This window comes from Drosophila novamexicana, unplaced genomic scaffold, assembly GCF_003285875.2.
Source record: "Drosophila novamexicana strain 15010-1031.04,08,12 unplaced genomic scaffold, DnovRS2.1 tig00000008-arrow-pilon, whole genome shotgun sequence".
Classification (NCBI taxonomy): Eukaryota; Metazoa; Arthropoda; class Insecta; order Diptera; family Drosophilidae; genus Drosophila; species Drosophila novamexicana.
The window spans coordinates 5,672,193-5,699,867 of NW_020824765.1; the positions used below are offsets into that span (position 1 = coordinate 5,672,193).

The 27,675-nt window shown below is 39.6% G+C and overlaps 2 protein-coding genes across 9 annotated transcripts; one reads left to right on the forward strand and one right to left on the reverse strand.

Moving 5' to 3' along the window:
* The first annotated feature begins 24 nt into the window (after positions 1–24).
* On the forward strand, positions 25–2,110 carry LOC115764713 (inorganic pyrophosphatase). The gene is made up of 6 exons (XM_030707915.1): positions 25–256; positions 696–814; positions 886–1,281; positions 1,352–1,506; positions 1,563–1,672; positions 1,948–2,110. Exons 1-6 carry the CDS (start codon positions 40–42, stop codon positions 1,977–1,979), a joined length of 1,029 nt encoding a protein of 342 aa, XP_030563775.1. The 5' UTR covers positions 25–39; the 3' UTR covers positions 1,980–2,110.
* A 289-nt stretch (positions 2,111–2,399) lies between these two features.
* LOC115764721 (ion transport peptide) lies at positions 2,400–26,608 on the reverse strand. Of its 8 annotated transcripts, none has more exons than XM_030707937.1 (3): positions 9,976–10,466; positions 5,628–5,845; positions 2,400–3,049 (listed from the first exon to the last, which is right to left on the reverse strand). In XM_030707937.1, the coding sequence occupies exons 1-3, from the start codon at positions 10,075–10,077 to the stop codon at positions 2,941–2,943; spliced, it is 429 nt and encodes a 142-aa protein (XP_030563797.1). In that variant the 5' UTR covers positions 10,078–10,466; the 3' UTR covers positions 2,400–2,940. The 8 variants fall into 8 exon arrangements, 7 of the variants coding, with proteins under 7 accessions (XP_030563797.1, XP_030563814.1, XP_030563830.1 ...); XM_030707954.1 differs by lacking the exons at positions 2,400–3,049; positions 9,976–10,466 and adding exons at positions 4,541–4,953; positions 26,541–26,608; XM_030707970.1 differs by lacking the exons at positions 2,400–3,049; positions 9,976–10,466 and adding exons at positions 4,541–4,953; positions 23,817–23,866.
* Between the last annotated feature and the right edge of the window lie 1,067 nt (positions 26,609–27,675).

Here is a 27,675-nt window from a genome sequence, read left to right on the forward strand (position 1 = left end):
TTTTTTGTCTACCAAGTCTGGCAACACTAGCTAATCAGAATGTTCGCAGAAATTACAAGGAGTTCATATATTGCTTTCTCACGTGTACTAGGTAGGCGTTCATTCCGGCCAATTTGTGCAGTGTCAGAAGAAACATTTACCCGCAGTTATAGGCAAATACATATCGAGAGCTTACGGAAAGAAAACTTTAAAATGCCGCTGTACGAAACAATTTCAAAAGGCGCCATAAACTCGCCCAACTACAGCCTGTATTTCAGTAAGTATGCAAAAAGGAGTGCAAAAATGCCGCTCCTTGAGTAATTGTGCGCATATAAAATAAGAATAGTGCAGCCAACTATTGATATAAACAATTATGCAACAAGTTGCCGCTAATTAACAAAAAAAAAAAAAAACGTTGCTTTATCAGCAATTCGCGCGGCCGGCGCAAGCTTTGTCTGTGACACCGGACAAGGTGAATCGGTTGATGCCGAACGAACTGTGGACTTTAATTTTAATGGACTTCTGATTATAAAATGGATATAGCATATCTGTAGTCGAGTCATTAATTGAATATCCAGCTGCTGTTTAAAGAACTTGTCAACAGCGTGGCTTCATTTGCGTTCTCTGTTTTAATTTATCAAGCGTTTGCGTGTTTAATTTTTCGGACGCAACTTAATTACAACCATTTATTGCTACTTGAATATTATTTGCTGTAGAAAACAACTGCGGCAATGTCATTTCACCCATGCACGACATTCCATTGTACGCCAACGAGGAGAAGACCATCTACAACATGGTCGTCGAGGTGCCACGTTGGACGAACGCCAAAATGGAGGTAAGCTGCATAATTATCGATAGATAATTTTGATAAACATTCGAATGGCGTGTTTTGCAATGTTATTTTAGATTAGCCTGAAGACGCCCTTGAATCCCATTAAGCAGGACATCAAGAAGGGTAAATTGCGTTTTGTGGCCAATTGTTTTCCCCACAAGGGCTACATCTGGAACTATGGCGCCCTGCCACAGACCTGGGAGAATCCGAATCACATTGAACCTTCCACTGGCTGCAAGGGCGACAATGATCCCATTGACGTTATTGAGATCGGGTATCGTGTGGCCAAACGCGGCGATGTGCTGCAGGTCAAGGTCCTGGGCGCCATCGCGCTCATCGATGAGGGCGAAACGGACTGGAAAATCATTGCAATCAATGTTAACGATCCGCTGGCCTCAAAGGTCAATGATGTTTCCGATGTAGATCAATATTTTCCGGGTCTGCTGCGTGCCACCGTCGAGTGGTTCAAGGTACTTCCTCATTGGACTTACATTCTATATATTTATATTTTATTAATGTTATGCCTTCTATTTGGCCCAGATCTACAAAATACCCGATGGCAAGCCAGAGAATCAGTTTGCGTTTAATGGAGATGCCAAGAGCGCAGACTTTGCCACCTCCATCATTGCGGAGACGCACAAGTTCTGGCAAACCCTGATCAATCAGTCCAATGTGGGCACGCCGGAAATAGCTTGGTTTGTTCTTATTTATCATATTACATAACATCATATTAAACTATTTGCATTTATAGCCAAAATATAACCAATCGCCATTCGGAATTTGTAATTGGCAAAGAAGAGGCTGCCAAAATACTCGATGAGGCTCCAGATGGCGGCGAGGTCGAGGAAGTGGTCGACACAGGTAAGGTTTACTATGTTCCCGCTAAGCTTTAATACACGCCAAACCAAACACTGCACAAATTGGATATCAAATTCCAATCCTGCATGCCATACTAACCCAAAGACAAATCAAATCGACACAAACCAAACCAAATGTCCTGCTGTAAATATTGCTTTAGACCTACACACACTTTTGTTAATGGCTTTGCTTGTTTATTGTTTATTTACTGTTAAATCTAATTGTTAATAAATATTGTATAGTTTTTAAACAAATCTCTTCTATCTATTGTCTTACAGTCGACACTTGGCATTTCATACATCTCAAGTGAACCGAGGCGCGACTGGAATAGATTGTCCAATATTTTGAATTGAATTCGATGTAAAACTTGAAAAACTCACATTTGAAAATGAATAAAGCTTATGCAAGAAGCCCAAAGTGCTGGAAAAATTGGAAAATGAATGCAAACTTTGGGTACAAATTTCTTCACTTGAAATATACAGTTTTTATTTATATTTTACGACTAGATCCAAACAAGTTTAAATTAATTAGGGTACATATAATGTAATATCGAAATATGCTGTGTGGTAATTATGTGTGTTTTGTAGATTTCTTCGCGCAATGCAATTAGAATTAGAACGTAAACGTAAACGTAACAAATTAACTTAATTGCTTAAAGGATAGGCAAAAAATTTACAAAATATTATATATATGTTAGATATTTTTATATGTGTAGCAAAAAAAAAAAAAAAAAACAAATTATTATCTTTATATACATCAGACATTTTGAATTTTTCGTTACTTTTGTCCTTTGCTTGAACAAAAAAAATCGAAGATACATAATTCTGGCGTAATACATAAATACATATACATATACACATATATATATATAGAGAGTTGAAGAACTAAACTTAAATCGGGGGTCCCTAAAGCGAAAAACAATTGTACAAAACCTTCTAAGCAAGAAGAAAAATAGACGTGAAGAAATGTTACACTGTCATATATATTTACTTGAGTATGTTTATTATTTATGTATTGTTATGCATTATATTTTTTTTGTTTGCAACATTTTTCGTTGATTTTTACTTAAATGTAATTCGCGTATTTGCTGTGATTATTTTAACTCGTGTGCTTTTTCTCTTGTAGTTGTCGTGGGTGTGTGTGTGTGTGTGTGTGTGTAGTTGTGTGCTCATATCGTATATAGAGTGAGTATATAATATATGTAAGTATAACTCGTATTATGCGTTTAGCTATGGCTCTATGCCGCCTTCAAGTCAAGCCCCTCCGTCCGTTTACTTGCGTCCCAGGGTATCGCGCCATTCGTTGTACTTGTCCATCTCCTCGTGCAGCTGCAGCGCCTCGACGCAGGCATTGAAGAACGGCGATCCGAAGCAGTCTTGCCTGTTTTACGGAATGGCAAAAGAAATCCAAGCATTACAATATGATCTCAAAAGGTGCGTAGGTGTTTTTTGAGGCGCCCCGCCCCGCTCACACAGAGTGGAGCCAAAAGACAAAAAAAATTTGTTTTGCTTGTGCCTGTTCAAAAAACTTTGTTGGCCAGTGCATGGTGAAAAATTCAAAAAGGCAATTGCACTTGACAAAACAAACGGCAAAAATCAAAATCGTAAAAATATATATATAAAAAAGAATTAAATTTCAAACTAAAAACGTACCACAAAACAAAAACGGTAAGCGCGCGTTTTTAGTCGCGCCGGAAACGCGCCAAGCATCGGCGACAGCTGCTGCACTTGTTGCTCTCGCTCTCTCTTTGCTCTCGCTCTCTTTGCGTTTTCGCTCTTGCGTTGTGCGCTCTCTTTTTGCGCTCTCCCTGGTCAGTGCCGCATTCTAATTTCATTTATCACAATTTTGGATGCCCTCAAATAGCCAGCGATTGTTTTGTTCATTATTTAACATAAATATTAATAATTGTTTTTCTTTTTTTTTTTAACTACATTTCGAATGCAGTATTTTTTCTGTTCGCTTTTGCGCGTTTTTACCAAAGGTTTTTTTGTTTTGTTTGTGTTTTGCACAAATTGCGTTATATTCTTAAATATTTTTATGTATTCGTGGATATATAATTGTTTTTTTTTTTTGTTTTCTTTTCTTTTCTGCCAACAAATTTTACGCTAATTATGTTTTAAGACTTTACAAAATAGCACAAAAATCTAATACATTTGCAAAATACTTTCGGTCTTGTGTGCGTGTGTGTGTATGTGTGAGTGTGTGTGTAGGTGTCTGTGAATATGTTTTGTTTTTGTTTTCTCTTTTTTCAGTATTTTTATCCTTTTTTTCTGCCCTTTGATGTAAATGTAAATGCTGCTTGGAATACGCGATATTTTTTTTATAGTGTTTTTTTTATGTTTTGTTTTCTTCTTTTTTTTTTTAAATACGATATAAAAAATAATAATTATACATTAAATAAGTATATTAAAAACAATGGATCTTTTATTTTACATACATAACGCAATAATAAACAAGCTAAAAATACTTAGAAATAAATACTTCTTCGGCTACGGGATACGCTGTAATGGTACTGAGAGGTAGCCCCCCACCCCCCTCCCCTCTGATACCGTACTTTCGCCCGTTTATTTTTCCCCTCGCGCGCGCGTGTGTGTTTGCTCACTCGCACTCGTTCCCGTACATACATACATACATACATACATACATACAAATGTTACATACATATAGCCCCGCCCCCTGTTCCCGTGTCCCTCACTTACAACAAACGCATAATGTTTCAATAAATTAATTAAAATAATTCGTTTTTTAAAAAACACATATAGTAATAACTGTAAGGCATACAGTAATAAATAAGTACGAATTAAATTTGGGCGTTAAACATTTAATTTGTTGTTCTGCTTGTAGTTGTTATTGTTATAGTTGTTCTTGCTGCTGCTTCTGTTGTTGGTTCCGTGGTTCAAGTTCCGAACCGAACCGAAACGAACTGAACTGAACTGAACCATATGCGAACTGGAATCTCTTGAACTTGTTCTTCCATTTCGTTGTGCTATCGCGTGAGTGTGTGTGTGTGTGTGTGTGTGTGTGTGTGTGTGTAACTGCGGATAGGTAGATGTCTCTGTGTCTGTGTGCGTGTGTGTGCGTGTGCGTGTGTGTGAGTGGCTTCTGGTAGTATTCGGTGGTGGTTCTAACCAACCACTTCGAGTTATGTAACCGGCGCCATGTTGAATGATATGGGCGAGCCATTTACTACTTTGATAAAATGTTGTAAATTTGTTATTTCTTCTGTTGGTGTTAAAAGCACTTTAACGCATTCGCCAAACCATTTGGAATCAAAGCAGTCTTTCCTAAAATGCACACAGAAAGAAAACAAACAAACGTACAAATCATACAAAATCATAGAAAGTTTCAAATAAATCAAATCAAATCAAATCAAAGCACACAAGTTAAGAAATGAGAAAATCAATGGAAAATCAAGTTATTAGACATCTAATATTTATAGACAACGGGCTTGTGAAAGGGATAGGGCGAGCCATTGATAACTTTTAGATAATGCTGCAGCTGTACAATCTCTTCATCATCGATCAGCAGCACTTTAAGGCATTCTCCGAAGGTTTGATGGGCGAAACAATTGGCCCTGCAGCAAATAGACAGAAAGAAGATACAGCTAGCATAGATTGATAGATTGATAGATAGATAGATTGATAGATAGATAGTTGGAGAGAATGTACAAGAGAAGAACAGAAAACAGCTAGATACATATTTGTTTTTAGAATAGTTTCCTATGTTTTTTTTTATAACTATGTCAGGGTCATATTTTTTTGAGAAAAGTATTCTTGTTTTCGTTTTTTCGCGATTTGGCGCCTTGAACTGCTTTCAAATTGTCGTCGAGGTTAAGGGTAAAGGAAATGGTTGTAGGTGTGGCTGGTAGGATAGGGTATCTCAAGTGCTAGACGAATTTGCTTGGTTGATTGATTTGGTTAGTCAGTGGGCCTAGGCTTAGCTGATCGCAAAAACTTACTTGCATAGTCGATGTATACTCGTCTCACGGAACAATTGGTAGCAGTCCTCACAGATGCGATCCAGGCGAAAGAACATGGTCTTGTTGAAGATGCCCTTGCATTCCAGATCGAAGAAATTGCTGCGCTTCGATAAATTGTGATTGTGTGGCAACGCTGTGAATATGGGTATCAAGACAAGAAACAGCACCACCGAGATCTTTATGTTGCGGGAACACATCTGAAAAAAACGAAAACAACAACAGAAGAATATAATAAAATAGCTAAAAAGTAATCTCTTGATTCTAATTTCTAATGTTTTAGCCCGAATTCTTGGTTAAATTCTTCCAGTGCTATACTTACGCTCTGATATGATAATGCTCAACTAGTCGAGTACCGGAAATAGTTTAAAAATAGCACAATTTACTGTCTGGCCCGGCTATTTATAGACCCGAGTCGGTACAATTAAGTTCTGCTTTGCTGCTTACTGGGTAAATGGATATGGGCCAAGCTGAACCTTGAAACCGCAAAAGGGCCCGTGGCCTGGCAGGCGGGGCACGACGTGTCGACGGTTGATTGTCGGCCTGGGCAATCACACAGACGGACGAGGGGGAGGGGTGGGTAGGGGAGACAGAGTGCGAGCACTTGTAGATCGTGAATCGTAAATCGTAGACCAGAGGCATCTATAAATAGAGCCTGTCTGCAACTGCAACTGCAACTGCAAAGTGTGTGCTAAAAATAAAACGAATTTCGTGTTGATCTTGCTTTATCTGTTGCCCATCTGCATTCGGCGTCTTCATAAAGGTGTCCACACACACACACACACACACACACACACACACACACACACACACACACACACACACACACACACTATAAATAAAAGGCGCAATTTCAATGTTTATTGCATTATTTGCAAATCTGTCGACTTGGCTAATTTACGAGTCCAACTGGGCTCAAAGGCGAGCCGCAGTCCAACAACAAATTACACGGTCACACTTAAGCACACACACACACACGCACACACATATGCATATAAGTAAATGCATGTATATACTAGCATGTATGTGTGCGTGTGTGTGTGCGCCGTCAGACAGGCCCCCAAAAAAATATAAATAAATAAATTAAATTAATAACAATTGTCGCTGCATTTGCATATTTTTATCAATTTGCGTGCTTCGCTTCAATTTCAATTTAGTTCGGCGTCGACATATATTCTACATTCCAAACATTATTCAATAATAATTTGATTACAATTTTCAATTTTTCCATTGCGAAAATTGCTTTTAAACCAAAAAGAAAAAAAGAAAAAACGACAACAACAAATTACTGAAAATGCGGCGTGTGTGAAAATTTCGCGTGCCTGCCAGCTTACGGGCATGTATGTTCGTCTGTGTGTGTGTGTGTGTGTGTGTGTGTGTGTGTGTGTGTGCTTGTGAAAAATGAATGAAAATTCAAAGCAGACACAGCGTCGCTATTTCGCATAACAACAAAAACATGTGAACAATTTGTTGAAATATTTCAGCGCATTTTCGTCTTTGGCTTCTTTATGAGCATTTTCTATATGCTCTCTCTCTGTGTGTGTGTGTGTGTGTGTGTGCGCGTGTGTGTGTGTGTGTTGGTGCTTGTGTTTATTTAAATTGATTTTTTATTGGCTTGTTGATGCCTTCAATTAAGTTGAGCGCATTTTTGTTGTCGTCGCATTTGATTTATGGCCAATGGCTTGCTGCAAAGTAGAAAAGTTCATCAATCAGTTTTGCCAAATGTTGTGCCGTATGAGCTCAGTGCGCAACTCAACAGTTGGCCAAAAAACTGTAGTTGTAGTTGTAGTATATATAATTTTTGGGCTTATTTAGATGTAGTATAATTAGCAGCTGCCGCACGACACGTGAGTGCCATTAAAATGCTAAACAAAATGCAAGCACATACATAAATAATTGACGTTACATTGCAGAGTGTTGGAAAATGTGCAAGTTTTCAATGATGGCGCCACTTATTCGTATTCGCTTAATGGGCTACGGGCCGGGCTTTGCTTTACATTGCCGTCGAGGAGTGTTAACAGCAGCTGCTGCTGTCTCGCGTTACCCACACGACGACCTCTGCTTGCGCTAATTGGATTCGAATTGCACGATTTATGGCCATCAAGCGGAGAGTTCGAGAACGAGTTCGAGTTCGATGCATTTATTTTTAACACTTTGGGCCGGCCGCATAAATTGCATAATCGATACGGGCATAAAGTAACAGCCCGTAACAGAGCAACAGCTGTAGCTGTAGCTGTAGCTCTAACAGCAGCTGTTAGCTGTAAGTGTGTACGTGTTGCCGATGGCGTCATCGTTGACCACCAAAAGGGAGCCAACGAACGGGAACGGGAACCGATTGTCAATCGATCGATCGATTTATCGTCATCGTCATCGTCATCGCTGGCAATTTGTTTGCATTGTGCTTTGATTAGCTGCCAATTGATTTTATTTGTCGGCCTGCCGCTTTGTATCAATTTAAATAACTGTCTGTCATACATACAAGTAGACGCATTATAAAACAAAAACTGATCGCCAATACACACAATATATATATATATATATATATATAACTGAATCATTGGCGCGAGTTGCGCATGCCACGCAATTCGCCATGCTCCATGCTCAAGTCGATTTGCCAGATTGTAAACTATTCAACTTTGATTTAGATTGCTTTGTGTGTGTGTGTTTGTGTGTGTGTGTGTGTGTGTGTGTAGAAGCTGCCGCCTGCTGCCAGGCGACATTGAATGAAGTCATGAGCCAAAAATAATGACAAACAGCAATTATAACGAATTTTGTATTCTTTTGTGCGCAATAGTTTTAAGAATTTCACACCCCTCACCCTTCCCGCTGGGTGAGACGGTGGCATTTATATTAGAGATAAACATTTAAGCAAATATCCACCTGTCTGTGTGTGGGCCTTATCGGGGCGCCTAAATTTGGCCTGGAATGCGCCCTGTTATCGCCGCAATTAACTGTTATTATATGGATTTGTTACTGTGAATTGACAATGAGTGACAATGAAATGCCTGAAAAACAAGCGCGTGCATTGTACATGCAGGTTGCATCAATACTTAGACATTTTTACATTTGTGGCAGGTGCCACAACTTAACGCTTGGCTACGCAAGCGTGCCACGACATTTGTTAAGCTAGCCAGACAATTGCTGTTAATTGTGCTGTTAATGATCATTTACATTTAGCCAATTGCAGTGCAATGAGTTCTGTTAAAAGTTTGCTGTTAAGCTCATCCTTATGCTGTTAAAGACTGGAAGACCCGCAAGCGTGCTACGACATTCGTTGGCATTCACAGAGAAGTTGCTGTTAAGTCTATTGAAGACTGTAAAGCTAGACAGACAATTGCTGTTAATTGTGCTGTTCATTTGCATTTACATTTAGCCAATTGCAGCGCAATAAGTTCTGTTAAAAGTTTGCTGTTAAGCTCAACCTTATGCTGATAAAGACTTGAAGACCCGCAAGCGTGCTATGACAGTTGCTGTTAAGTCTATTGAAGACTGTTAAGCTAGACAGACAATTGCTGTTAATTGTGCTGTTCATTTGCATTTACATTTAGCCAATTGCAGCGCAATGAGTTCTGTTAAAAGTTTGCTGTAAAGCTCACCCTTATGCTATTAAAGACTGGAAGACACGCAAGCGTGTTACGACAGTTGCTGTTAAGTCTATTGAAGACTGTTAAGCTGTTTACTGTTAAGCTCGTGCTTATGCTGTTAAAAACTCGAAGACCTGCCACTGAAATATCTAACAAACAAATACAGCCAAGACACGCAAACATTTAATGTTTGCGAGCAACAGTTAAAACAACCCACCCAAGTTGTTAAAACAGCTCTCGAGACTGCATGGTACCATGGCCACAACAAAAACAGAAAAACAAAAAAAAAACATAAACACAGCGACATGGCGAGACTGCTTGGTACCAAATAAACTGGCACAGCGAATTGTTGGCAGTTGCAAGCTGTTGTTGTTGCTGTTGTTGTTGCGCCTGCTGCTGCTGCTGTTGGCCGTTGCGGCTGCAGTAAACGGTGCTGTTAATTGACTAGACATGCGGCATTTGCATTTCGCTGCAACTGGACACCGCTTGTAGCAGGCGCATTTTAATATGCAATTTAATATGCATTAAATTCTGTTTGGCATCAAATTAATAGCTCAGCTCAGCAGCAGCAGCAGCGGCAGCAGCAGCGGCAGCGGCTCATTTGCAAAATGGCGGCAGGTGATGTCGGCGTCTGTTTGTGAATGTTGCGCGCTCGTTTAACAGCGCTAGGATGAGCAGGCATATCGATGTTATCTATGTATGTGTGTGTGTGTGTGCAAGTGTGTGCGTGTATTAATTTCGCTCACTTTGGCTGCTGCCTGCTGCTTTTGATGCGTTTTTCTATGGCTTCCAGCTGCGCTGCCGTCGCCGTCGCCGTCGCTGTGACGTTCAAGCTGCATGACGCGCATCAATTGGCTGCTGAATTGCTGCTGTTGTTGTTGTTGTTGTTGTTGTTGATCTCTCTGGATTGATCGTGTGCCTCGTGCGCGTATTGTATCCAATTAGTATTTATTAAGATTAATAGTTGCACGTTTCGTAATAGATCGTAAAAAAATATATATCTGGCAATTCAAATGCCAACACACATATGCACCAACTATTTCTCTCTCTCTCTCTCTCTCTCTGTGTGTGTGTGTTTGAGTATTTTATCAACTTGTTTGCTTTTTCACTTCTTTTCTTCGTTTTCGGTCGCTTTCGTCAACTTGAAACCCAAATATAATGTTTAAACAGTGTTGAAAATCATGTGCAAACAACAGCCAACAGCAACTTGTGTATTATTATTGTACACATAACAATAAGAGCGAGCAGTGTTAGCAAATGCCAAACAAAACACCCGCGCGAGCAATTCACTTTGTTGGCAACAAAAATAAAACTGAAGATCGCAAAACTGTTGAGGTTGCCAGACAACAACTGCTGCCGCCGCCGCCGCTGCTGCTGCTGCTGCTGCTGCTGCTGTTGTCTTTTTCTTATCAGCACACACACACACGCACACACACATGCACAGACATGCACACATTTGTGAGAGGCAGCGACGACAGCGAGTCTGGCGCTGTTGAGGAGGCAAACGCAGCCAACCGCACCGAACTGAAGCCAACCCGCCAGCCAACTTATGCATGCAACTGTATGAGTATGTGTGTGTGTGCTTGATCACACACACATACACACACACACAGTTAGACTCATTATAAATGCAGCGTGGAACAGCGAGGCGTATACGTGATATGCATTATAAAATAACACTTGACGCTTATCATTCGAGCCAAATCAAGCCGAAAGCCGTTAAGACCCGACCACGTTTATCTTCTTATTATTATTATCGTTTTGTTTGTATTTTTTTTTTGGAATTGTGTCCTGCTTGATCTTTGCCTGGCGGCGAGAACGCTTACGTTTACCGCACATGAATATGCATTTACGAACAGCAAAAACTAGTTGAGAATTTTTCTTGTCGACGTTAATTGTTTCTTCTCAGCGAAAGACTTTGCGAACTAATTGCCCTATCTTGAATAACTACGTTTTCTTGTTCTGCATTTTATTTTTAGCTATGCTAAACTATATTTAAGATTCAAATATTTGTATGGGACAATTTCAGCTTTTAGTTTAAAATTTTGAACCATTTAAAAGTGGAAACAAGAAAATAAAAAATAAAGAGTTTTATATTCATTTCTTGCCTTCTTAAGCGGTAAGCCTCATAAAATGAATACTGAATTCTGATATTTTGAAGAATATATAAAAATAATCAAGGAATTCTTAGTCTTAGCTTAATAAGCTTTCAATCTTTAGCTTAGTTCGAGATACAAATTTGATCTGGACTTTAGCTTAATCGCAGCTTTAAGACAAGCTACAAATAGCGCAACTGTACAATTGCTAATTGTTACAGTTTTTACACATTGCGCATACGCCGCGTTTGACTTTGAACTGGCATGATAATAGATCTAATAGATGGGCTGATTTTAGATTGGATTGGTAAGAGTCGAGCGAGGCATTCACTGGACAGCCGAGTCCGGCGTCAGTTACAGCTTTGCCAGCCAGTTAGGCGACCGTTCGACACACACACACACATACACACACACAGACAGACAGAGAGACATACACAGTCAATGTATTTTTTTTTTTGCTATATACGACAATTGGCATTTTATTAGTTTAATTGAAAGCAAAACAATTTAGCATGCATGGAGAACCGAAAAACTGGTTTTGACTCGTTTTTCAAATGCCCCGTAAAAAAAAAATAAAATAAAAACAGACGAATGCGAAATGGAATGAATACAAATACGTATACGAAATACAAGTTTCGAGTAGTTTGCAGCGCAGAGAAGCGTGTCACAGGTTTCACTGTACCACAGCAAATGCATGTATACACACATATCAATGTATATATTGATACAAATATATATATAAATTAAACAAGTCCATTGAGGAAATTATTTGCGTGAGTATTTCGGGCTGCGGCCGCTGATTGTGCCAATTTTCATTATTGCTGCTGTTTGCTCAAAACTCGCATAAATCACATAATTAAGCTTTAGCGACCGTTTATATTGATATTGAATTTTGTGCATTTGAATTGAAATTCATAAATTTTCGAGCCGCGCTCGTTAAGCATTAAGGCTCTCTCGCTATAGGCCCATTAGGCGTACAGCTGTTAACTCAACAGAAAGGAATTTATTTTTGGGCATACGGAATAAGACGTTAGCTGATTAAGTGGCCAGGTGATGACAGCGATATCGAAATGCAAAATCAATGCAAATGAAATAACAATGGCAAACAAGGAGTTCAGATTAAGAGTCTGTAAAGCAGCAGATTGGATGACTGTTAAGCTGTTCATTTACCTTAACATACTGTAAAGCAGCAGAGGATCTCTGATTGGATGCCTGTTAAGCTGCCCATTTATCTTAACATACTGTAAAGCAGCAGAGGATCTGTGATTGACCGGCTGTTAAGCTGCACATTTACCTTAACATACTGTAAAGCAGCAGAGAATCTCTGATTAAGCGTCTGTTAAGACGCACATTTATTTGAACAAACAGAGGATCTCTGATTGGGTGCCTGTTAAGCTGCACATTTAACTTAACATACTGTAAAGCAGCGGAGGATTTCTGATTGAGTGGCTGTTAAGTTGCACAATTGCCTTTCACATGCTGTAAATGTTAAGTTAACAGTGCTGTCATTTGAACGACACTGTTAATTGGAATTCTTTAAAATCACATATGAAGTGTTAATTTAAAATTGATTTCTTCTGTCAACTCCAAATGCATGCCTTACAACACTGCCCCACAAAAGCCATTCACACAAAAAACAAACACACACACACACACACACACAAGTTGGCTTGCAATCAAAAATGGCGACCTATATTTTAAATAGCAAATAGAAAATGCCACAAATGCTCGATATCAATTTATATAAACACACACATGTGTGTGTGCATGTGTGTGTGTGTTTAACATTTGTATTGCTTGTACATGCTGTCATGCAACGGAAACGGGAAGTGAGTCACGGCTACAAAGTGCACACACACGTACACCAAAGCAATTATAATAAACGGCCATTGAACGTGTGAACCAGAAGAATTAACAATTAACAAACAAATAATGCGCCAAATGCACGAGATTTGTGTGTACTCTAAGAATGCGAGAAATGCCAAACACACACACACACGCACACACTCACAATTAAAATCAATTCACATTTCGATTGGATTCAATAAAAGATTCATGAGAATTTTTGGTTTACTTTAAATATACATATTATTTGGTTGGCTTGCAGCTAAAGTCTTTGGCCCCATTACGTGTTGTGTGTGTGTGTGTGTAAAAGCGTGGACGAGATAATGATCTGATATGATAACGTGATTATATGTATACATATATTTATATATATATATTTATATGTGCATATGTAAGCAGAGCTTGACTTACAGAGGCCTGAATTCAGCTGCGAATATATGCATTTGGAAGAGATCTTAAGCTTAGAAATCAAATTTAATTATTTAGACAACAATCAATTTATTATAATTGATTATTTTTTATATAGTTATAGTTATGATTTTTAGATTAACTACAACCTATTCCTTGTGGTTTTATTATCTAAGCAATATATAGCATACTTTTGGGCTGTTGGCCTGTTTTTGATAGCCAATTAATGGAGTTGTTCGTCATCAGGGCTTTTACTGTACTTCAATGCAAATGCACAAATGTGTTTAGTTCACAATATATACATATGATCCCGTTCTCTCGTAGGTGAATCTGAAGTTTTACTATAAAACATATATTTCGTGCTTGAAAACATTCAGAAATAATTCAACAAATATTTCAACACTTAGTTAGTAACTGTTTGCTTTGTTTTATAGAAAACTATAGCATTTGTTTCAATATTAGGGAATTACAGGGTATCTGTTATAGGGAAATTCCCATTTAAAGCAGTTCTGCAGAAGGAACTATCTTACACTTCTTTTGGCTGGTTATATTCAACTCCTACGTCAAGTATGTCCAGATCAAGTCAATTACAGGGTATCAATTACGAAGAGCAGGGACGTTTTACCTGTACTTCTTTTGCCATAGTTTTGTATAACCTTCGACTAGCTCTTTTAGCCTGCTCTACTCTAAAATATTCAATTCATACGTCAAGTATATCAAGATCCAGTGAATTACAGGGTATCAGCAGTAATTGAGTGGATTTGCAACGGCCAAGGACGGAAGAAATGTGTGACGCCGGAGCGTCAAGTGCGGCTATAAAAGGCCAAAACTTGCAACGTTCGAGAGGGGGACGCGGGGGTCGCGGTGCTGGGCCGTGTTTGACGTCAACTAAAGTTGGAAAAATTACAACAACAAAAAAAAACTAAGAAAAAATGACGGCAAACGGCAAAACTGCAAACTGCAAACTGCAAACTGCAAACTAGTTTGCCAGCCGATTACATGACATAAAATCAATCATTAACATTTGTAAATTGTGTGCGACTTATTTGGTAACCCGTCGTTGTTGTTGTTATTGCTGGCTAAGACTACGCGGCTTGGCGGGTAGAGGGGGGAGGGGGGAGGGGGTAGACAGGCCGCAGCTTGTTGACGTTGTTTAGTTGGCTTTTTATTAGCAAAAGTTGCTGTTAATAATTTATGCCCTGAACCCATTGAAAACGTTTCAAAAGGCTAAAATTGCGTCTGATATAATCAAGTCCAAATCCAAGTAGAGCTTGAAGAAGCAAGCAGAGAATAGAAGAAGAGCCTGTTACTTTCCGATATATATATTCCATTTCGATTCTCAGTTTGCTTCAGTTAAGGTAAGACAGATTAAAAGTATTTCACTTTTCAGATGTAGATCGATTCTTAGTCTTGTTCAGATAAACCAAGCTTGGTCTATAACTTCTGGTATAATCTAGCCAGACTAAAAGTATTTTACTTTTTGGATATATTCCACATCATTTAATAATTTGTGCAGGTAGAGCTTTACGCTTTAGTATATCCAACACTTGTATGCCATATTAAAGCTGCGAAAATTACAAAAAGATCGGACCATAAGTACCGAGTTTTAGAGGCAGAATGAATATGGCATATGTGTCTATGGATAGATGGGCTGGCAGATTGAGTCCAGGGTATCTGCTAGTCGTACACTTGCAGTTGTTGCTTGCCGTTTTCGGTTTCGCTTGTGACAGGCCCCTCTTTTGACTGTTTGGCAAGTTTTAATGGCACTTTTGTCAATTGATTGTTCATATTTTTTATGGGCCCATATTACAACATTTCATTTGCCAGCCTGACATAAGAACGCGTTCAGCTTTTACGACGCACAGCAGCAGCAGCAATAATAACAATAATAATAAAAATAAAAATCAGTTAATTGCTTCATTGGCAGCATAAATACGTATGGCTATAGATATAGTTGATATAGTTGATATATGGCCATTAAAGGCCAATTTAATGCGCAGACACACACGCCATAAAAATAATGTTGCTGGCAATGGCAGAAAACAGAAAAGCAGAAAAGCAGAAAAAAATATAAATATTTATAGCAAAAAATAAGTAACTGTTGCATCAGCCAATTTGAAAATGATTTGATCTGGCCATGATAACAATTAAATAATTATTACACTGCGAGAAAAGTGTGGCTATAAATGTGCTTAACTTGAGTTCAAATAGCCTCGAACTCTGAGTTTTAATCCAAGTTCAAGAAGTCTTAAAAGAAGTAAATTCTGAATCTATTTTAAGCACATTTTTCTTCTTGCAGCAAATATCTTTTTTAAATTTATGCTAAATTAGAGAATTAATTACACAGCGAGAAAAGTGTGTCAATAAATGTGCTTAAATTAAGCTCAAATAGCTTTGAACTCTGAGTTTGGCTTAATCCAAGTTCAAGAAGTCTTAGAAGAAGTAAATGCTGAATTATTCTAGAATCTAATTTAAGATAATTTTTCTTCTTGCATATTTGAAGCAAATAACTTATTTATAATTATGCTAAGTTCGAGAATTAAGCAAGAATTAACTAAGAATTAAAGCGCTTGCATCAAGCATTATGGAACTTGATTCAAGCATATTCCCTTTTCCTACCTATTTTCCTATTGAGAGCAAAAAGTTAGTTGCATTTTCTCGCTGTGTAGCCATGCGCCTAGACATTGAGTCACGGATAAATGCGTTAGGTTATAAAGATAAGATCCGAGCAGATAAGCCCAGAGCTAATATAAACTGTCTAAACCAAGTGTCAAGTGTGTAGAACATGTGAGCTTATAATATTATAGTTATAGAGCCATAAAATAGGCTGTTGCCAATGCCAAATCAAATCGAATATGTAAAATCATTTCGCTGTGCGCATTATCGGGGCATTGAACTGTGAAATAAGTCTGTCAGAGGCTGCAGCTGGCAGATGTTCTATATGCTATATGGAGTAGGTATATATATATATATATATATAGGATGCGAGTACTTATAATAATATGGAAAACATATGCATATTGTCTTTTGAGATATGGCATTTTTCTTCTTCTTGCTGGCGATTTTCAATTGGCAACATCAAAGCGTGCCAGGCGCACTTGTATCTGTAGCTGTGTATCTTTGTATCTGTGTATCTTTGTATCTTTTTCTGCCACACATTAACCTCAGAGTGCGGCCGCTGCTAACAATCAGAGTCCACTTGATTGCCGTCGGCTTTTTGAAGCGCCTGCCACAACTTCATTATTGTGTTGCAAACACACACACACACACGCGCACACACACACGTGCACACATAAGAAGCCTGTGGAGGATCATTTGAGTGCGGCACAATTGCTTTTCAATTAGGCTAAGGCGACGGAGTAGACGGCGCGTGCCTCCACAAGAATCTGGCCAAACGAAGCAAGATTTATCGCCGAATTCAATTAGGGTTGGGTTCTCTAGTTAAAAAAGAAAAGGGAACCCAAGCCCGGTGACGTGCAAGGTCAGTCGCAGTTACAGGAGAACAAAAAAAATGCAGATAATATTTGCTTGCGAGCTGCTTATTTGTGCAAGTCTTAAACAATTCGTAGAACAAGGTGTGTCAGATAAAAATGCCACGCTTTAGCTATATTTAAAAGTTATATATATTTCACAGGAATCAGCTCAGAGCCAGAAAAGTGTGTTGAGAAAAAACTATTTTAAAATAAAATAAAAATATCTTTCATATGAAAAAATCGACCACAAGCAAACATAATAAGGGCTTAGCTAATGAAAATCTATTCATCAACACGAATGAAATAACTTTCTATGATTTGTAGAAAATAATAATTAATCGAAGCAGCCTCTGGTACATAAGTTGCTCTTTGGAATAACTGAACAACAAGGGTGCTGGTTCAAACCCTAGGTTCTAGTGCCTAGAAGTTGTCGCTTAACAGCGAAAGACTATGCGATAGCTTGATCTTAACTCGATTAACTCTCTCTGGAAAGTTATCGATATTCGAGAATCGATTGTTCGATAACTTATGAAGTATATCGAACTGCGTTTGCACCAAACTAACTGCGGAACTTGTACAAAAGTATCTTTTATCAATTGGTTTGATTCATGCGCACTTTAATTTCAGCATTTGCCGCAGTTCAATTTCAATTTCAATCAGCCGCAACATCATCATCATCAGCAGCATCAACAGCAGCATCAGCTTGCAACTTCATCATTACGTTGGCCTTTTCAAGTTCATTAACATGTTCCCCAGCACACAGCGAGACCAAAGATCGAGAAGCGAGAAGCCTTCAATGAAAGTCTCTTGTTGCTGTTTCACGCGCTGAACTTGAAAAAAGTGCATTTCATATATGTATAAAGTTCTGGGATGCAGAATAATTCTTGGAACAGCATGTTGTGCAAATTAAACAAGTAATTCATTTACCCCCCAATCCACCCATTCCCCCTCAGACAACTACCACAAGCACGTTTGATACTCACATTTAGTGACAGCTTCTTCATGGTTTTTAGTGACAGCTTCTTTTTGTTTTTTATATGCTTTTCTGCTTTTTCTGTTGTTGTTGTTAAACTTTTGTTTGTAAATTTGTTTGGCTGTTAATTAGTTGCTTTAAGTACTTGTGTTTGCTGTTTGTTTAAGTACTTGTAACACAGTTTGTTTTTTATTTTTAATGTACCGTTTGTGGTTTGATTTATTATTTTCGTTTCGTTTTGTTTTAAGTTGACTTGCCGCAGCTTTTGTTTGTTTAGGATCTTATAAGTTTTTCTAAAAATAAATATTATGGCCATTATTATGATTATCAGATTTGCGGTTGCTGTTGTTCTGATCGCCCGATCGCCTGACAGCTGTCAAACTGATTAATCACAAGTCGTTTGCATTAACAGTTGTTTTTTTACAGCTTTTTAGCTAATAACAGTGCAAATCATTAATCAAAAATGTTATCGGCAGCTTTCGCTGTTAGTTAACTGTGAGAGTTTGTGCAATTGTGAATGCGCTCTGCCCTTCCAATGCGCATTCCAAATACGCATTGCTGGAATTTGTTATGCTCTTATGATCGCTGTCATTTATTATTATTAATGTGCGTGCGTATGTGTGTGTGTGTGTGCAGCACTGCTTGCGCTCTGTGCTGGCATAGTGTGCGTAAACGTCGACGTCAACGCCATTGATTAAAATCATTTATATGCATTGAGCGCTTTAACGGCTGGAGTGCAGCCGCCGCCGCCGTCGCCGTCGCAGCAGCAGCAAGAGCACGGAAAGAGAGCGCGAGGAATGGCTGGGCGCATGCACATGGCTGCTTTTGCTGCTTGCTCTTTGCTGCTGCTGCTGCTGCGACTGCTGCTGCTGCTGCGACTGCTGCTGCTGCTGCTGCTGCTGTTGTTGTTGTTGTTGTTGGTTATTGCTGATGTTGATTTATTTAGCCGGTCCGATCGCTTCGCTCGCTGCATTTAAAATGTCGGAAGTGTTTGCGTGCAAAAAATAAATACAAATGCAAGTGTGTGTGCGTGTGAGTGTGCGTGTGTGTATGTGTTGTGTGCTTAAGCATAATATATATATTTCCTGTTGCAAGCGCGCATTTGTGTGGCAACAACAACGCGAATGGAACGCGCATATTGGCAAAACGCGCCAACAATTTTGATTTCTAGGAAACGCGCTCCGGATAAAAAAAAATAAAATAAAATAAACTGTATGCCCGTCCATTCTCGCGTTGTCCCTATGCCCGGCCCGGCTTGCCTGTTCCCTTTTACCAGTCGCCGCTTTTTTCACGCACCAATAAGAACTTATGACATCATCGCCCAATAAAATATCAACGAAAGTTGTCTTCACTGTGTGTGTGTGTTGGTATGTGTGTTGGTGTTGTTGGCGCACCCTCTCATGGCAACAGAGCCAAAAAGAAAAGAAATAATGTCAAAAATGTACAACAACAGAGACAGCGACTGCGGCCGCACAGGGAAACGTGGCTGAAAGATGCAGCGTCAGCGTCAGCGTCTTCTGTGTGGCCTGTGTGCGGCAAGGTGGCAGCATAATGCGAAAAACAACAAAAAACGAAAGAAACGAAAACAACAGCAACAACAACGACAACAACGACAACAATTTGTGCCGGTCGGCATTGATTTGGTTATGGATATCGATGAGAGATGACGACACAACTGACAAGATGCTCGAGGCGCAGGCGCAAGGGCCATGGCACAGCAGGTAGTCCCCTTTTTAATACAGCAACACTCACACGCACACTTACACACACACACACGCGCACACACGCAGAGAGAGAGCGACCTGCGCGCACAGATTAAAACGGCGCGATAAGCAGCAATTGGTATTTTGTTAAATTCGAATTTGGTATTTTTGTGCAGTTACAGTTAAAAGAGCCTGTTTATCCCAGCTTAACATTTCATAATGCAAAACAGCAACAGCGACAACAACAACAACAACAACAGCAATCATAATAATAATAATAATCGTAACAATAATTATTCGCGCGGTACTTTTCCACCATTCACGCAAGACATCAACTTTATTTTGGTTTATTTTATGACTTTATTATTATTATTTTTTTTTGTTTCAATTTCGTTAATTGCGGCCCAAAAGTTGAACCTGCATTGAGCTGTGTTTTGTTTTGTTATTTAACGTTACAAATTTTCAAACGTTTATTTCACCTTTTTGTTAAGACTCTTTTGAAATGCACGTGTTTTTATTAATTAATAACAAATTTGTTTGGTTTTTGTTTTTGCACAAAATATGTTAAAAACTTCAAGTGACACTTGTTTGCTTGCACTTGTTGCCTTTCGTGTAAAACGCGTGCTTACATGATCTTTGAAAACTGAAAAATATCTCGATATCTATGCTACAAGTTGTCTCTCGAAAAACGACCTGCTCGCCACGCTGTTCAGATTGAAACTGTTGCACTCGGCAATCCGGTTTTGTTTTTTATACTAAAACTTGTGAGAAACTCTGAGAGCGACCCTCTTACCTCTGCAACATTGTTTGGCTGCTGAATGTTGACTGTTGTCTGTTGGCTGTTGTGTGTTTGCCTGCATGTTAACTTAACACGGATGCCTTATTGATTTTCTGCGCCCGTTGGGCACATGTTGCGCGCGCGCTACTGTGCAAAAGGTTGCAGCCCAATGTTGCTGAGCCAACAGCGTGCTGTTAACGCGCTGTTAAGTGCTCTTTCTCTGTGACTCACGCTCTCGCTCGCTCTTTGCTTTGATGTGTGCGTGTTTTATTAATACTCTTCAGACCACTTGTTGCTGCCGGCATAAGATGCAACTGTAACTGTTGCCTTCCCGCTCGCCGAGGATCTGTTCTCTTGCATTCGGATTTCCCCCCAGGTATCTGACGCAATTAATTGCTAATCGATGCAATAATTGCAACATATAATTGCCACAAAACTACAATCTCTGCGTTCTATTGTTATACCCTATAAATCAAATCGTGAAGAGGGTTGGTTTATTTTGAATGTGCTAACCCAACTATAAATAATGTTTGCGAAGTTTGTATCCAACATGAAATTGTTGTCAAATTCCTTTAAACTAATGTTTACAAGCATTTGAAACTAACATTGCATACTATTAGGCTGTTTTTAGCGCTCTTCCAGTTATGTGCCTGGAATATTCTCACAGTTTACAGGGTATCCATGCAAGATAGCACACGCTCGGCTGCTGACACATGACATTCTAATTGGGAATAAGGGAAATTTTGTAAAACAATGGAAAGTGGCAATGGAACAGTTCAGCTTCCCAATTGCATTTAATATCCGGAAAAGCTGCATAAAAAGTTCGAAAAATTTAAAATAACACACAATCGTGTTGTGGGTGTGCACTGTGTTAATTTCAATCTAATTGGGCATATCATAAGCAGCCAAAAATAGCAGATCACCCTCTCGTGCCCCGCCCCCTTCAAGCAGAGAATTGTATACTAAAACGAGCAGCAGGTGGGCGTGTTTTTATCGTCATGCGAGTATATAAAAAATAAAAATAATATATGCCGCATGTTCACGATTACGTTCCAGCAATTAAACTAATTAAATCATCATTCGATATAATTATTGTGAATAAGCCAACCGCGTGCAATTAGTTCATGAGTTAAGATTAGTCTGTATAGTTTATTGGCCAGCTTCAATCGATTGATTTATTACTCATTCGAGAGAGGAGACTCCATGACGTCTATACACTCCAATTATGGCATAATAATTACCAAGATGCTTAAATACATATTTATATGGTTCGCAGAAAAGTAGGAGAAAAAAACACAAGTCAAAAGTTTCCTAGAATTTAAAAAACCTAATCAATTTAAAATAGAAACTTTTCGCTGGGATATTCTCATTTTTACCTAAAAAAGTCCCAAATAAAAGCTAGAGGAGCAGACTGAAATTGAATCAGGCTTTAAAATAAGAAATTTTCGCTGGGATATTCTCATTTTTACCTAAAAAAGTCCCAAATAAAAGCTAGGCTGAAATTGAATCAGGCTCTAAAAAAGGAAATTGGCCCTGGGATATTCTCATTTGAACCTAAAAAAGTCCCAAATAAAAGCTAACGGAACACACTGACATTGAATCAATTTCAATTTCTTGGCGAATAGCTAAATCAAAAGAAAAACACAAAATTACGGTACAATCATTAAAAAAAAATGTTCTCATGCTCATAAATTGAATACGCACACAGACACAGGCGCCCATTACTTGCAAAACGGAACCGGAAATTACGGTAAACAACACTTTTGCGTCGGCGTGCATGCGTGCTCGAATGTATGTGTGCGTGTGTGTGTCTGTGTGTGTGTGTTGCGGCAAAGAAGCCGAAAAATTCGGTATTGAAATGAAATGAAACCAAATATATGCCAGCTCACGGGCATATTCCGTATAAAAACCCGTACGTACGCTCAACAAACAATTGACCTTGTAACCATTTCTTTACAACAATAACAACAACAACAACGAAAGCCCCAAAAATGTTTAAATTTGTAAATAAGCGACTGGGAAAGTGAACAGAGCGCGGAAGGGGGCGCGGGGGGAATGGATATCAATGTTACTAACCTCAAACTGGGCCACACAAACGGCAAACAAACAAAAGTTGAACTTGCGAAGCGAATGGAAATGCAAAAACGCCGCAAAAAGGGTGTGATAAAAGTTAATAAACTGACAAACAAATATGCAAATATGCACAACAAAAAGGCGAAGATGCGATTCGAAGTCGAATTCGAAGGGTCGCTTACCTTAGGCGCTTGTTTCGAGTTCGATGCGAGTTTCTCTGCCTTGTGCTGCTGCTGCTGCTGCTGCTGCTCTTTGGTTTGTGGCTTGTGGCAAAGTTTTGTTGCATACAAATTTGGTCGAGTTTTTTGTTGTTTTGTTTTTGGTTTTGTTTTTTTAGCTAGTTGTTATCTCTGATCTGTTTTAAACTTGACGCTGGGGCGTTTCTCTGGCGCTTGAGTTTATCGCCATTTTGTGTGGATTTTTGTTAGATCTTTGTGTGCGTTGCGTTGATACGGCCTAGGCGGCATAGATGGGCGTGGCCAGGCGAAATGACACAGCACAAAAACACAACACGAACAACTTGCGCCGTTTCTCTGGTTGATTTGGTTCTTTTACGTTTTCTTTTTCGTTTTCGATTTGGTTTTTTCTTTTTATTTTTGTTTGGTATTTTTGTTCCACACGCGATCACTCTCACTGCTGCTGCTCTCTCTCGGTGCGTGGCAGAACTGACGATAATCACCAGAGGCGGCAATCACAATCGTTATCGTTCACAATGATGCCGACGCGCAATGAATGAATGTAAATTGTTGTTTGTTTGACGTGCGGTTTCTGCCGCCGCTGCTGCTGCTGCCGCTGCTGCTGCTGTTGCTGCTGTTGCTGCGACTGCGAAGCTGATCTACACACACACACGCACGCAAAGAAGGAGAAACACTGGGTTAACTTGCTCTCTCTCACACACTGGCTGTGTGAGTGTGTGTAACATTCGCACGCAATGCGAGTGGTTGGCGCGTTTAGTGACATTCAGTGCCAGGGCATCGAAATTGCTTTACATATGCACGCACACACACATAGACACACATGGACACTCACACGCAAACATACGTACATATGCATATGTATCTTTGTAAATATATTTCCACATAATTGATACGCGGCGTATATCGAAGCTGTCGCCCCTGGACAAGGGCCGCACAATTCTCACGTTGTTACTGATAATTCACAATTGACTGTGTACCACATGCAGTTGTAGTTGTACACGCATACACATATTCAAATATATATAGTAAGTATATACATACTTTCAAGTAGCCAAAGTATATCTGCAAATACCTTTGTTGGCTTATATAGAAATGGGTATATACATATATGTATACCTATATCTAGCTATATGCCAAGGCGACGCGCCATATCGAGAAAAAAAAACACTACAAAATTTCTCATTTTTCTTATATATTTTTTTTCGAAATATTTTTTTTATGTCGAAAGCAAAATTGTCAAGCCGCATGAGCAACGAAAGCAGACTAAATGCAAAAAATGAATTGACAAAATGTTGGACTGGCTGTGGGGGACTGAGCAGCGAGCACTGAGCACTGAGCACTGGAACACGGACGATCGTGCGGATACACACACACATACACACACACACACACACACACTTACAGGCGCAATGTTGCCCGAGTTGAGTGTCTGTCTGCGGCCCCAATACAACGCCGCCCCCCTTTTAAGCTCACTGATAACTGCGTGCGTGTATGTGCCCAACTTTGGTCAATGCATTGGCACAGAGGCATGGCAACACTGGCCAGTCGGAGGCTGCCAACCAAAGCAGTGTACGCCTGGAGCTAGCGCCCCTCCAAGCTACGCCACTGCTTAAGTCATACACACACACACACACACACAAATGCACGAATTGAAATTGAAGCATGTAACTGTAATTCACTCGACTCACCAAAATAAAACGCGTCACGAGCATAAATGAGCAAGGAAATGTTTAGTGTGGCCATGCACGACTATGAGATGCCGCTTAAAATGTGACATCTTATAAACTGATTTTAAAAATCTGCTATAATAAACAATATAAACAAGGTAATTGAAGAGCGTAAGGAGATATTTTTTAGTATATTTAAAAGAGTGTTCTGGAAACTAACTAACTAACAGTGTTTGTAAAATATTACACTCGTAAAAATCGAAATTTTCTAATTCCCAAAAGTAGGCTTTATATTGAACATTTCGACTAGATTTGAACAGTTTTTAAATTACTTTAAGCGGTATATATCCCTACCGATAGCAGCTATGTAGGGTATACAGAAGTTGGGCTGCATTTGTATGTGTGTCTGTGTGTTAGTGTAAGAAGTGTCTTTCCAGGCGTTCTTGCAGCGCCGCCGCCACCTTCAGTTGACGACGCCGTGGCTTGTCGCCAAGCATGTAAAAGCGTGTAAAATAAAATATATGTATACAAAAAAAAAAGTTTGAGCTGCGTCGCATATTATTGCCCATTTCCGTTTTTGGGGCGGCAACGCGACAGCCCCGGACTTAAATATAACCGTAACCAAAGCCATCCAGCTATATATATATATATACATACATATAAATTATACGCCTGTTTACAATTAGATTTACGCTAGCGCTTTGCCCTGCGGTTCGTATATTTTGTTAGTAATACATGTAAATCATCTATGGTGGGCACCTCACCTCACCTGTGTGCGTGTGCGTGTGTGTGTGTGTGTGTGTGCACATCACGTATACGTCAGCGTGTCAACAAACTTGTAATGTAGCACAAGTATGATTCAATAAACCGAGATACGGTCAGACGTGTTGTCTGAGCTTCAAAATGTTGCAATACTTGAGAGACTTATAAAATAATAAGAAATATGAATATATATATCTATTTATATAAGCATTGAGATATTTACAAGAAGTCTCCATTTAACGATTGAATTGATTACGCAATTGCCTAACCGAATGCAACACTTGCTATTGCAGTGCACCCACCCCCCCCCCCCCTCCCCCGCCCCCTTCCCCCTTGGGTTAGCTGTGGCGTCAGCTGCATGGGTTGCGGTAGGGCGGCTGTCCGTCCACGCTGACAGTTAATTGGCCGTATTTTCTTGAGATATATGGACAGACGTTGACTAAATGAGCGGCGCACACGCAAATTATAAATACTTAGCAGGCACAAAGTAAGAAAATGCCAAACACAAGCTCAAGAGAGAGAGTGAGAGAGATGGAGAGTGCAAAAGGTCGCCAGGCACTAAAGTATCTGTATCTAAATTCGTGACTCTGTCTCGTGATGGGCACTTAAGCCAACAAACCAGATTAAACTGCTGCCATTTAAGAAAGCCACATTCTTATTTTAGTGGGCAGCCGATGCGATCTTCTACTGCAAAGCTTCAATTAACAAACAAATTTAGTATATCCTAACATTAGCTGTCTACTCTGGCCACACTATTTCGAGTCAACCTTTCCATCGTGGACACATTGTACTTGCACACTCTAACTATTTCCATTTCCATTTCCACTTCCATTTGCATTTTCATTTCGATTGCAATTATAGATCGGCTTGTTGGCATTTGAATCAAACCCGTTTTTGGTGCATGCTGCAATGGAAACTGCGCGTCTATAAATAGCTGGGCTTAGCTCAAAGATTACCCAAGTGCCGATCGCATTTAATTATACCCTAGCCCATTTTATACCAAAAGGGTATAATAGTTGCAGGCAGAAAGAAACTTATCTAACTCCTTGTCTAGGAACTGGCTAGACTTATAAAATAGGACTTGCCAGTGCACGAAAAGATCGGCTTTATTTCAAAACATCGATGAAGCGCCTCGTATCGATAGGTATCGATATATATCGAAAGCGCAACAAATGCATCGTTAAAGCTTCAGTGTTGGGCTTTGATTATTTCATAACGGAAGGTGGAGTTAGTCTAGAATATTAACAACAACAGCGTATCTTCTAATCGGGCATACCCGACCCGAGCACTCTTAGTTGTTTTTCAAATGTGGTTTACAGATCTGATTCGCACTCACCATTTTGTAAGCCTTTAACTGGGTTTTTCTTATAACTGACTGCTGTCTGTGGCCAAAACTCCGTCGGGTTCTGCAAACTGTGCCAAAATGTTTGCGAAACTTCTGGCCCAGCCGCTTATATAGTCCCCTTTACATGCCAACAGGGGTGTAGGGGGGGGGGGGGGTTGTTGCGGTCTTCTTTTTGCATAAAACGCGGCTGCTGTAGCTGATTACAAAGCGCCCTCAAGACAACTGTATAAATTAGATATATCTCTCTGTGTGTGCGTGTGTGCGTGTGTGTGTGTGTGTGTGTGTGTGCGTGTGTCTGTCATATGATTATGATTATGACTATGATTACGGTTATGTGGCACGTTGATTAGAATGCGCTCTTATCACTTGTTGCCGCTGTGTTTTAATGCTCATGGCAACTATTTTATTCATCTTCATCTCAATGCAATTGGCCAGGACAGATGACAGCCTCAGTCACAAAGGATGTCATTAGTTCAATAGCGTCAGCAAGGACGATTCATTATGCACATCGATATGCGCTTATTGAAAGGAACGTAGGATGTGCCATCGAAAGCCTTTCACTTTCCAAGCAGCGGGTTATCCGACAAAGATGCTCAGCTTAGCGGGAAACAAGCTAAATTAGCCAACTGAACTGTAACTAGCTGCTAAACTAGATGGTAAACTAGATGCTAAAACTACATAAACTCAATTTGGCAATGATATTGCAGTTGAAGTTGATTAACAATTTTAAAGAACTAACTTTATTACTTAAAATTTTATTTTCAATTATTAGCGTTTAGCACATTATAGATCGCTTTACTCTAGTTAAACCTATTAGCTGCAACTAAAATTTGCCAAAGAACTTATTTTTGCCGTGATGCCCATGCCCATGACCGTGTCCATGACCATGCCCACCGCCGCCGCCCACAATTACAGGCTTGACCACAACAATGGGCTTCACAACGACGGGCTTGACAAACGCCGGCTTTGACTTGACAAATTTCGCGGACAGTTCGCCCAAAAGCTGGGCGGGATTCGGCAAATAGCTGGGCTTCTGCAGAGCGAAGGCGCCGCCTTTGAACTTGTCGTGTGTGGGCGTGGCCAGGGCAGAGGCTGCAATGGCCAGAAGCAGCAGATAACACTTGAG